The sequence below is a fragment of the Oryctolagus cuniculus genome, chromosome 6, assembly GCF_051225735.1.
Source record: "Oryctolagus cuniculus isolate XC-2025 breed Fujian yellow rabbit chromosome 6, ASM5122573v1, whole genome shotgun sequence".
In the NCBI taxonomy this organism is placed as follows: domain Eukaryota; kingdom Metazoa; phylum Chordata; class Mammalia; order Lagomorpha; family Leporidae; genus Oryctolagus; species Oryctolagus cuniculus.
This window is the reverse complement of record NC_142872.1, coordinates 20370739-20383131: the sequence shown is the minus strand read 5'-3', so window position 1 is coordinate 20383131 and position 12393 is coordinate 20370739. Positions and strand designations below refer to the sequence as shown.

Genomic DNA, 12393 nt, shown 5'->3' with positions numbered 1-12393 from the left:
TTCTCTTGGGTCAGCTTAACCTGAAAGCTGAAAAGATAGAGGAGGAACGCTTCTTCCAGAATGTAAATTATTCAATAAAGAACTGCTCACTTTAATTACTTATGGAGGCTGTGTTTTAAAGCATAATAATAAATCCACATTTTTGTAATCCCTTGTGAAATTTTCCAGTCTCTGCTGCAGACATGTTCTGGTGAATACAGCCATTAAGAAGTGCATCAAACATGACCAAAAGAAAACAACAAAACTTTTTCAGTGTTTTTGAAAAAGGATACTGTTATACCTGTGTTTTATTATAAATAAACAGGTTCTGTCATATTTTATCTTCTTGCCAGCAAATGAAGGACATTGTTTCATAAAGCTTCTAAAATGTACATGAATATTTAATTAAATCATATTTCCTTGAGAAAATAAAGTTCATTCGCATTTATAGCAGACACCTGTGAGGAGCTCATAATTATCATAAGACCAGGGTAGCCAGTACCGGTTGGTTGTAGAACAAAACTCCTCAATTTTTAAAACATTTTTTTAAAAAATAAACATACAATCATAGGTGTTCATTTACTTTAAAAATTCTAAAGATGAAGAAAATTATTGTCTATATATTTAAGTCCTTGTATAAATTACAAAACTCAAGTTTATGTCACAGAGTCCCTTCCCCATAGGAAGCATAAAGCACTTTTGTGGTACCTTTCACCAGTAAATATTTGTATCACATTGACTTTGACAAACAAAATAAAAGTCGATATTGCATCTGTAAGCCCCAAGAGAACACTCTTCTAAGCTGTCTCTCATGATGAATGAGCTTCAAAAGTCATTTGATTGCCATGATTTAACTCAATTTCAAATAAAGATATATAAAAGTAATACACATATTGACTTCAGTAGAAATCTGGAATATCAGTGAACTGTAGACTCTTCTTGCTTCAGGTCAACAAACACCCTTTGGAAAACAACCAAGAGTAGTTTAAGACCATGACGACAAAATAAAATTATAACAATAAAAATAATAACAATAATAAAATTAAAATAACAACAACCAACAATGAGGTAAACTCCCCTTTAAAAAGGCAATATGTGTTGCCTGGACTGTCAGGAGAGAGTTCGATTGTACCTGACACCCAAATGTTTTTCTAACCAGAGTTCAGCCAGTTGCATGGTTGAGGCAAAAGTACTTGCCTTGGATCCTAAGCACATTTTATATTGCTTAGGGTCCAAGTTAGGATCACAATGAACTGGATGGAAAATATGCACCACTCCTACTTCTTGACTTCTGAAGGGCCTCAAGCCAGATAGAATAACTTTATTATAGAGATCTACATCTTCCAGTCCCCAGCCTTGTATTGAGGTATCAAATCCACCGGCACCCAGAAGATCACTTTTGTAGATACAGGTGATTCCATAGCCATAGTCTCTCCAAAATCCTGTCTTTTTTGAGAAAACAAAGTCATCATCAGCAGGAGGATTTCCCCCATTGGCTACTTTTGGGTCATACTGGCTAAAGATGATGGGGTAGTACACCTGTTGTCCCTGAATTGTATTGTCTCTGCATCGCTGGAGAAAGTCTCCCCTGAAGACCAAGTCCACGTCACAGAATAGCAGCAAAGTGTCATTGTCAAACTGGGAAGAAGCCATCTCAAGACCCAGGCCCCTGGAAAACGCTCCCTGCATAGGAATGAGGGTCATCTCTACTTTGGGGTACTTGTTCTGATACTCGTTTATCAGCTCAACATGACTGCTGGACTCTTGGCCAGAGTCTCTACTGAAGAGGATGACGACCAGCTTCACGTTCTGCTTTGGGATAAGACACGTATTTTCAAAGTTCTCCATGAATCTCCTGAAAATGTCATACCTTCCGATGAGCGGAACGAGGATGTGTATTTTCTTCTCACTGCGCCCTCCCATCTCTTTGGCACCTTGAAAAGAAGATAGTATCTTCAAAGAGTTAGATATGAAGGAGAACGACTGAGTGTCACTGTTGATGCTCTCCACGAGACTGTTGACATCCAGCTCTTCCATTTCTCGGAAGAAGGGCTTGCTGAACAACTGCTGGAGGTAGGCGTGCCGCCTCACCGGCACGGTCAGCTTTCTCCCCTTGTGTCTCTTGTATAACAGGAGCAGGTCCAGGATGTATTCCACTCCGTGCATGGGGTCGACCCTGCGGTAGCCGTACTGAATTTCCTTGAAGTCAATGAGCCGTCCTCTACTCTTGGCGTTCTCGTTGATCATCTCCATCACCTGGAGGACAGTGTCGTCCAGGGCTGTCCTGAGAATGCTGCTGATGCTCTGGCGCGGAGGCTGCGTCTCGGCCGCTGAGTAGAGGAGCTTCCCCGTCAGGAACTCCCACTCGATCACTTCCTCTCTCTCCCGAGGCTGGAAGTGGTTGAAGGAAGGCATGGCTCCCAGCTGCTGGTCCTCCTTGCTGAGTTCGCTGTTACTCAGCTTGCTCATCAGAGCACTCTCCCGGTGGAGCTGGAGGGTGCGATGCCGGAGCTCGGAAATTTTGCGGCTCAGCATGTAATTGTGCAGCCGGTACTGGTATGCAGGTCTTTTGTTGGGGTGAAGGGTTATGGCTGCATGGATTTTGCTATTGTGGAGGTCTTGGATGTAACCCTTTCGGTTGTGTTCGTAATTTTCATGGAATAGTTGTTGCATCTGGAAACAAAAAAGAAAATGAGGATGTTAGACTAGTTGAAAAAAAAAATCCAGAAATGAAGCTTTTAAATTAAAAAGTGATTATTTGGCATTTCTTGATAAAATTGGTTTGTAAAATTTGTATTAAGGAGAAATGAAAAGTTTTAATACTTTTTAAATTGCAGATAAAATGGAATGCATGTTTTCAACACAGTGTGTGAAGTATATATATACACATACACACATATATGCATACATGTATATATACATACATGTGTATAAAATATACACACACATACATACTTGCGATGATGAACTCTAGCTAATTTACACATTCACTACCTTATATGGTTATCATATTGTTGGTAAGGTCACTTAACAACTCCACTGTTACTACTTTTCAAGAATACAATATATTCTTACTATAGTTGCCATGTTGTACAATAGATTTCCTGAACTTATTCCCTCCTTCAAACTATAATTTTATATCCTTGGACCAAAGTCTCCCCAGCCTGCTTCAAATCCCATCTTCTCCAGATCATAGGAACCCTCATTTTACTTCCTGCTTTTATTTGGTGAACTTTTAAAGATGCCATATTATGAGGAAAACAAATATCAAATTTATAGGCTCTAATACTGCACACCAACCTCCAGCTATGCATTTTTAAAAATATAATTATTTATTTATCTAAATGGCAGGGAGAAAGAGAGAGAGAGAAAGAGAAAGAGAGAGAGACAGAGAGAGAGAGCCAAATACACACAACAGCTGGGGCTGGGTCATGAGGATGCACAGGCATTGTAAGCTTTGGCTTAACCTGCTGTACAACACCCAGCACCAAGGCACTAACGTATGCTATTGGTGCAAGGATAAGTCAAAGGACAAAGGACCAAAATAGAACATCCATACACAAGCCTACATATGACTTATGACTTCCCCCTTGACTTGTGACAAATTTGACTCTGGAGAATAGAGAAACGATAGTATTTTAGATAACAAGTGCCAGCTCACTAAGATATTCATTTAGGACAAAATAAGGAAAAGCTGACCTCCTACACCCCAGGATAGACTGTTGATATAAATATTAAAAATGAATAAGTTTCTCCAAGTTAACATATAAAAATACCTGCATGAGTTTAGGATAGGTGAAAACATGACTCAGGGATGCTAAATTAAAAACTTTGATGACTTGCATTACATTAAGATCAAGAACTCTTCAATAAAATTACCATATAGAGATGAAAAGGGCCAACTACACAGTATGAGAATAAATAAAGATCTTAAGAAAAAAAGACTAATATCCAGAATATATAATGACTTCCACAAATCAGTAAATGAAGAAGCACAAACCCAGCTGAAAAGATGGGAGAAAGAAAAAAAAAAAAACTTCCCAAAAGAAGGTATCTGGATACTCAGACAGGAGTAAAAACAGTATCTACCTCATTTATCAGCAAGGTAATACATTTTTAAAATCACAATGTGGTCACATCTATGGACCCACAAGAAGAGCTGAAAATAAACAGGCTGATGATACCATGCATCGTCCACATAAAACTTTTAACCAAAATGAACATGCATATTCTCTGGGACTCTGTTTTTTTACCCTGATACATGTTTTAAAAAGCCATATTACATACACCTAAAAGCATATATAAGAATTTCTAAGTAGGGCATTGTGGCATAGTGGTGAGGCCATGACATCAGCACCCCACATGGGTAGCAGTTTCAGACCCAGCTGCTCTACTTCCGATTCAGTTCCCTAAGGGCCTGGGAAAAAAACAGTGGAAGAAGGCCTAGGGCTTGGGCCCTCACATCCATAAGGGAGATCTGGAGGAAACTCCTGGCTCTTGGCTTCGGCCTGGCCCACCTTGGCTGTTGCGGCCATCTGGGGAGTGGGCCGGCAGATACAAGCTCGCTCTCTATCACTCTCCCTCCCTCCTTCCCTAACTTTTTCAAAACAAAAACAAAAACAAAAGTTTCAAAATAAATAAATAAATCTTTATTTTTAAAAAGAATTTCTATAGTTGCATTACATCTAATACCCTCAAACTGAAAGTCACCCAAATACATGTCAAAATAGACCAGATGTATAAATGTAGTATATTAATATAATGCAAAATAATGTAGCAATTAAAATAAATACTACTATTTACATCAACATGAATAAATCTTACAAACAAGTGAAATAATCTCGATAAAAATACATCTTTAAATTTTTGATTAGTTTTTTCATACACAATATAGTTCACAAGTACAATTTTAGGAATATAATGATATTCCCTCTCTCCCTCTCCTTCCATCTCCCTTTATTTTAAGTTTTTGACATAACATTTTAAATATCCATTACAGTAAAAATGTTTAATACTTCACTGAATTAGAAGTTTAACAAGTAAAATGTAAAAAGACCCTAGTTTAGTGAGAGTATATACAACAATTATAAACAATAACTGAATGGGAAAGTGACCATTTCACCCACATATGGTAAATTTTGAAGTAATCAAAGATGATTGAAATTTTAGTAGTATAATATTCTTAACAAGTGGCCTGACAAAGATATAAAACAAAGGTTGACAAACAGTATTTGCAACAATACTGATACACATGAGAATTTCATTCTTTTTTTTTTTTTTAATTTTTGCTTCCACATAGGAGGGAGAACATGTGGTATTTTGTTTTTCTGTGTCCGTTTTATTTCACTCAATAGGATGTCCTCCAGTGGCATCCATTTTGCTGCAAATGGTGGAATTTCATTCTTTATTATAGCTGAATATTCCACTGTGTATACATACCACATCTTCTTGATCCATTTATCTGATGATGGAAACCTTGGTTAATTCCAAATTTTGACTATTGTTAACAGTGCTGCTATAAACATTGTGGTACAGTTATCTCTTTGATACAACATGTTCATGTCTTTTGGGTATATACCCACTAGAGGGATTGATGGATCATATGGCAATTCTGTTCTTTTAAGAAATTTCCACATGTTTTTCCACAGTAACTGCACTAATTTACATTCCCACCAACAGTGTGTAAGTGTTCCTCTCTCTTCACAGCCATGCCAGCATTTTTTTGCTGTCTTTTGGACTTCAGCCATTCTGATAAGGGTGAGGAATATCTCATTGTGGTTTTGATTTGTATTTCCCTGATGGCGAGTGATGTTGAGCATTTTTTCATATATTTGTTGGACATCTGTATTTCTTCTTTTGAAACTGTGTATTGAGGTCCTTTTTCCTTTTTTTTTTTTTTTTTTTTTTTTTACTGGATCCATTGTTTGCAAGTATTTTTTTCTCATTCTATTGATGTCTCTTCACTCTACTGATAATTTCCTTTAGTGTGCAAAAGCTTCTGAGTTTAATACAGTCCCATTTGTTTAATTTTGCTTTTGTTACCTGTGCTTTGCAGGTTCTGACCAAGAAGTTGTCCCATACACCAATGTCTTGAAGTATTTTCCCTGTGTTTTCTTCCAACAAGTTCATTGTCTCAAGTCTTAAATTTAGGTTGTTGATCCATCTTGAGTTGATTTTGGTGTATGGTAAGAGGTATAGATCTAGTTTCAGTCTCCTACATATTTACATTCAGTTTTGTAAGCACCACTTATTGAAGACATTATCCTTACTCCACTGTATGTATGATTTTTGTCAAAAATCAGTTTGTGGATTTATTTGTGAGTTCTCTATTCTGTTTCATTGATCAGTGTATCAGTTTTTATTTCAGTACCATGTTGTTTTAATTGCTACAGCTTTGTAGCATGCTTTGCAGTCAGATACTGTCATACCTCCAGGTTGATTTTTCTTGCTCAGCTACTCTGGGTCTTTTTTGATTACAAATGAATTTTGGGATTTTTTGGTCTAATTCTATAAAGAATGTCATTGTAATTCTGATAGGGATTGCACTGAATCTGTAGATTGCTTTGAGTAGCATAGGCATTTTAGTGATATTTATTCTTCCAGTCTATGAGCAAGGACTACCTGACCATTTTTTTGTGTCTTTGATGATTTCTTTCATCAGCTTTTGATAATTTTCATTATAGAGATCTTTCACTTGTTTGGTTAAATTTATTCCTAATTATTTAGGAATTTAGTTGTTCAAAAAGTAACCAAAAAGCAAGGAAGATGGCTATGAAGTCCTGGTAATATATTCTATGTGTTTATCTAGTTGGTGGTTACATGTGTACATTCGTCTATGAACACTCATTAAACTGTTAAGATATGTTTGTTATACTATAAAAAGAATTTTAAAGATATATATGTGTGTATATATATATATATATGCATGAGGAATTAGGTTTCTCTCATGTGTATGTACAGAAATGTGTGCACTTATCCCTAAAACGGGATGAACTAATACTGTAGTAGATTATTTACCTTCAATATTTCAGCTGGTTCTCTTTATATACTCAGACAAACTCTTTTTTCTTTTAAAGATTTTATTTATTGATTTATTTATTTGAGAGGTAGAGTTACAGAAAGAGAGAGGGAGAGACAGAGATAAAGGTCTTCCATCCGCTGTTCACTCCCCAAATGGCTGCAATGATCAGAGGTGGTCAGAACTGAAGCCAGGAGGCAGAGGCTTCCTTCTGGGTCTCCCACGTGGATGCAGAGGCCCAAGCTTGGCCACCTTCCATTTCTTTTCTAGGCCGTAGCAGAGAGCTGGCTCAGAAGAGAAGCAGCCAGGAAATGAACTGGTGCTCATATGGATGTTGGCACCATAGGCAGAGGCTTAGCCTACTATGCCACAGCACCAGCCCCAGGCAAACTCTTAAATCCTCACCATTGGACATCAAAGAATATAATGGGTGTGTATTTCAAGAAAGATTTTGAACTTCATTCAAGGTTTAGAAGTTTGTATGCATTCAACATTTTTTCTCTGAAAATACATGCTAATATTAATTTGAAACAGTGATCAACATTAAATAAATTAGATATGTAATTTTCAGTGGCCTCAAATATCTCCATTTGTGTAGTACTAATTTTTTTAACCTAGAAATGCCTCAATACTTCATTTTCCATGACTTTTTTTCTTATATACAGGAAGGTATAAAAAGCTTGACTGCATTTAGACTACTAATTAAACTATCTCTAAAAAAAGCATTGGCTATCTGAAATTATTCTTTCTTACATCATGGCTGAAGAACATTGAATATGCTAAAATAAATAAGAAACATTGCTCAGAGATAGCCTGTTAAAACTGCAGACTTATCTGTCCCTTTTAGTGACACCGAAGTGATTAAAGATGCAGAATGTGGTAAAGCAGACATATTGTTATAGAACAAGGAATATCTTAACTCTGAAATGTGTAAGTAACTCATATCATTTCAGTCCAATCTGTCTATGTGATGTTAATGTTTCAAATATAATTCTTCATAGGAAAGCAGAGAAAGGACACTGGTGGAAAAAATTATTAAAAGTAGTACATTCAGATAAAAAAAAAATCATCTATTATTTTTCACTTTATGTTTCTGTGTGGGAGCAAACTGTTGAAATCCATACTTAATGTATACTAAGCTGATCTTCTGTATATTAAGATAATCGAAAATGAATCTTGATGTGAATGGAAGGGGAGAGGGAGTGGGAAAGGGGAGGGTTGTGGGTGGGAGGGACGGTATGGGGGGAAGCCATTGTAATCCATAAGTCGTACTTTGGAAATTTATATGCATTAAATAAAAGTTTAAAAAAAAAAAAAAGAAATACATCAAAAAAAAAAAAAAAAAGTAGTACATTCATATGTACCACGGTTTGGAGACTAATGATGAATCTTGACTTACATAACAGTTTCCAGTAAGAATAACACAGCAAATACAAATTTTCTACTTCTATAAATATGTATATTGAGTCTATTCATTATAGACAGAAATGGTTTAAGACCCTTAATCACCCTGATTTGGATTCGAATACTGGCTGTGCAATTTCTAACATATTTCTTAGGCTATCTGTCTAAATCTCAGTCTCTTTATCCACCAAAGGGGAAAATGTCAACTACCAATGCACATTAAGAATGTTATTAAGTGCAAAAACGTATATAATGGGCTTAGCATTGTTTCCAGTGCACAGAAAGCACTCAGTTAATCATAGCTGTTACACACAGTTCAATTGTGCCTATCTCCTTGTGAGATTGTTCCTTTTGGCTAAAAGCCTTTATGGAATGAGAACTGTACCCTTCAGTTAAATTCCTTTATCTTTGAGCCGGCGCCGTGGCTCAATAGGCTAATCCTCCACCTAGCGGCGCCGGCACACCGGGTTCTAGTCCCGGTTGGGGCGCCGGATTCTGTCCCGGTTGCCCCTCTTCCAGGCCAGCTCTCTGCTATGGCCAGGGAGTGCAGTGGAGGATGGCCCAGGTGCTTGGGCCCTGCACCCCATGGGAGACCAGGAAAAGCACCTGGCTCCTGGCTCCTGCCAGGATCAGCGCGGTGCGCCGGCTGCAGCGGCGGCCATTGGAGGGTGAACCAACGGCAAAGGAAGACCTTTCTCTCTCTGTCTCTCTCTCTCACTGTCCACTCTGCCTGTCAAAAAAAAAAAAAAAAAAAAAAAAAAAAAAAAAATTCCTTTATCTTTGGCTGTTTGGAAACGCTTCGGAACAGTATCACAAATCTGGCCACATAGGATTAGCACTTCAGTGTATGTAACATGACACAGAGTTAGCTTACTTCAAGAAAGACAAATTATCGTGGGAATTTCAGAAAACCAGCACTCATAGGGATTATGCTGTTTAACCAAGAATCTACCAACGGCAGTGAGATTACAACTAGGAGTTAAGCAAATGTGACTGTCAGTTTTTACCTACTTGCCGTAATACATTTTGAATACAGAACAAATGTTCTAAGGAAAAGAGTAAAGTTTACTTTTAATACCATATGGTCTAGTTTGAAATAACTCAGAACCTCTAATTTAATTTGGTTTTCTCTCATTTAGAGGACTGTCAGTTTGCTTCAGACTTCCGGAGTATTAATTACACTGAAATTGAGAATAATTTCACAGTAACAGAACTTTATCAGGTATTAATAATGATGTGTCCTAACAGACCGTCATGCTTTAAATGTATCACCCATAATCTCACCATCTGACAAAGAAACTGTCTGACAGGCTATGGAAAAATACATGTGAAAAAGCAGACAAAGGAAGAACAGATGTCAAGATAGTTGGTGCCTACGTCGTGGCGTAGCAGGTAAAGCCTCCACTTGTAATACCATTCTTAATGGGTGCCTGTTCTTGTGCCGGTTGCTCCACCTCCCATCCAGCCCCCTGTGAATGGCTTGGGGAAAGCAGCGAAGAATGGCCCAAGTGTTTCAGTCCCTCCACCCATGTGTGAAACCCGGATGAAGCTCCTGGCTCCTGTCTTTGGTCTTGCCCAGCCCTAGCTGTTGTGATCATCTAGGGAGTGAACAAGCAGATGGAAGATCTCTCTTTTTCTCTCTCTCTCTCTCTCCAACTCTGCTTTCCAAATAAATAAATAAATCTTAAAAAAAAAAAGTAAAACTTACTGATTTCCTAAAAAAAAGTTAGTTATATTTTAAATTATTTTACCATCCTACCATATTGAATTTTCATTATTTCCTGAGATTTATTAACAATGAAGACATACCACAGGCAATTTCTGGAATGATCATAGATATATACATGGAAAAAAAATTAAGATCTTTTTAAGACAGCAAGGGGTTGTGGGGAATCCCACAGGAGTCCCAAAAGAGTTACAGAGCACCGCTAACCCAAAATGAAAGAGGAAAAAGCAAAACCAAAATGGAGTCACTTAAGGTAAGCAAAACCAAAATGGAGTTATTTAAGCTAAGGCCACTAAGCACCAGGAGCTGCCCAGACCATCTATCAGAACAGACACAGGTGGTGAGGCCTGATAAGGACTGGGGGACATTACATCATAAGAAGCAGCCAACCAGCTGGCTACTGCATTACTTCACCCACACTACTGCACCACAATTGGCCACGCCCAGAAGACCCCCAATACAACACTGGTCACACCCAAACACCAGCATCTGGTTAGTGACACCCCAAAAAATGACCTCGTGACTGGTGACACAGCTGGGCACATTCACTGCCCACCGACCCCAGAGTGGGATAAAAAGGCAAGCCTCACCACTGCTCTGTATCCCCTCGGGGACCATGGCTCAGTGCAAGGGAAACTCTGCCCAAGTCTTCACTGACTGAAGCTCTGCTCGCCACTCTGCTGGAGCCCACCTTGCCTGGACGTCCCAGCGCTGCCAGAGCTGACATTGGAGCCAGACTGGACCTCTCATCAGGTGACCTCTCCAACCCTTCACCTCACCCTCAGTCTTGGAATTTCGAGCCTACTGCCCAGATTGCCAGTTATCCCCACGACTCCTGCCTATAAGTGACTGTTCTGAAATCCGCTGCTCCGAGTGGTAATGGAGACTTTGTGGACTCTGGACCTTGGACTTTGACTTTTCATGACCGTGACACGAACCCTGAGAACGTAGCATTCGTATTACATCCTTAGCCATGAGTGTTTAGATTGGTTATGCTTTTACACTTTGTATGCATTATACTTATTACTATTGATGGGTATTTCTGGAAGTTACCTTACTCCTAGAGGTGTGTTATGATCTGTGGGCTAATGACATATTGAGAGGTACTGACCTTTAGATGTGTGCACTGAATACATGTATTGAGTAGTATTGCATATTGAATAATAAATTATACTGAAAAGACTATCACGATTCTGCGTGACTCTTCCCCATGCTACGACACATCGCATTAGCCTTGTCGAGCTGCGTGACAAGTGGCGCTCACAACAGGGGATGACTGAAATAAGCCACAAGTAACTTCCGGAGCACTGAGAATTCTGTAAAATCAGACTGTGGTAATGATTAAACAACTATATGAATGTACTAGGTATTAATAAAATGTATACTTTGAAGAATTTTGTGGATGTAAATTACACTTCAATAAGACTATTTATAAAACAACAGGGAGTACTCAAAGTAAAATACAGCCAACTCTGAGTTTCAAAATGAAGAGACTGGAAAAACACACAGTTACCAAAATACATGCAGGGTTCCCCAAAGATGATGAGGTCCAATGGGATCGTCTGTAGGCACGTGGAGACTGCAATGTCAAGGACAGGTGATCTCAGAAAAGTAGCAGGAGAACATCCTGTCTGAAAACCCAGGGCAAAAAACATAGCCCAGGTGTACAACTCTGGGCACATGGACCCAAGGGGAGCCTGGCTGCTGCAGCAACACTTTTTTAAAAATATTTTAAAAATTAATTAATTAACTAATTAACCATTCTCTGGTTCACTTCCCAAATGCCACAATAGCCAGAGCTGTGCTGATCTGAAGCCAGGAGCCAGGAGCTTCTTCCGGGTCTCCCACGTGGGTGCAGGGGCCAAAGGACTTGGGCTATCTTCCACTGCTTCCAGAGCTGGATTGGAAGTGGAGGAGCCGGGACTTGAACCGGCGCCCATATGGGATTCCGGCATTGCAGGCGGAGGCTTTACCTGCTATACTACAGAGCCGGCCCTGGTGGCAACATTTTGTTTGAGCAAAGTGGAATAGAGCGAGCTAAAGAAAGAACTGAACACTTAAACTGCATTTTCCTGGGGCAGGTTTAATGTGAGGCAGTACAGAAAACAAATGCCTTTCGCTGTGGACATCAGCCAACCCAGAACTATTAGAAACATCATCGCCAAAAGAAATCTCATGGTATAAAGCCTGTGTGGGAAAAAAGCAATTTTTTGGAGATAAATCATTTTTCTAAAAAAGAGAAACAGCCTAGTAGACACAAAGTCTC

At 38.8% G+C, this 12393-nt stretch overlaps 1 protein-coding gene across 1 annotated transcript in view; it reads right to left on the bottom strand.

Annotated features, from left to right (window-relative positions):
- Positions 1–245: 245 nt before the first annotated feature.
- CHSY3 (chondroitin sulfate synthase 3) overlaps positions 246–12393 on the bottom strand; it is a 275387-nt gene continuing 263239 nt past the window's right edge. Inside the window, exon 3 of the mRNA XM_002710189.6 lies at positions 246–2652. Within this exon, the coding sequence (XP_002710235.2) occupies positions 1090–2652 (1563 nt within the window). The 3' untranslated portion in view covers positions 246–1089. The remainder of the gene's footprint in view (positions 2653–12393) is intronic.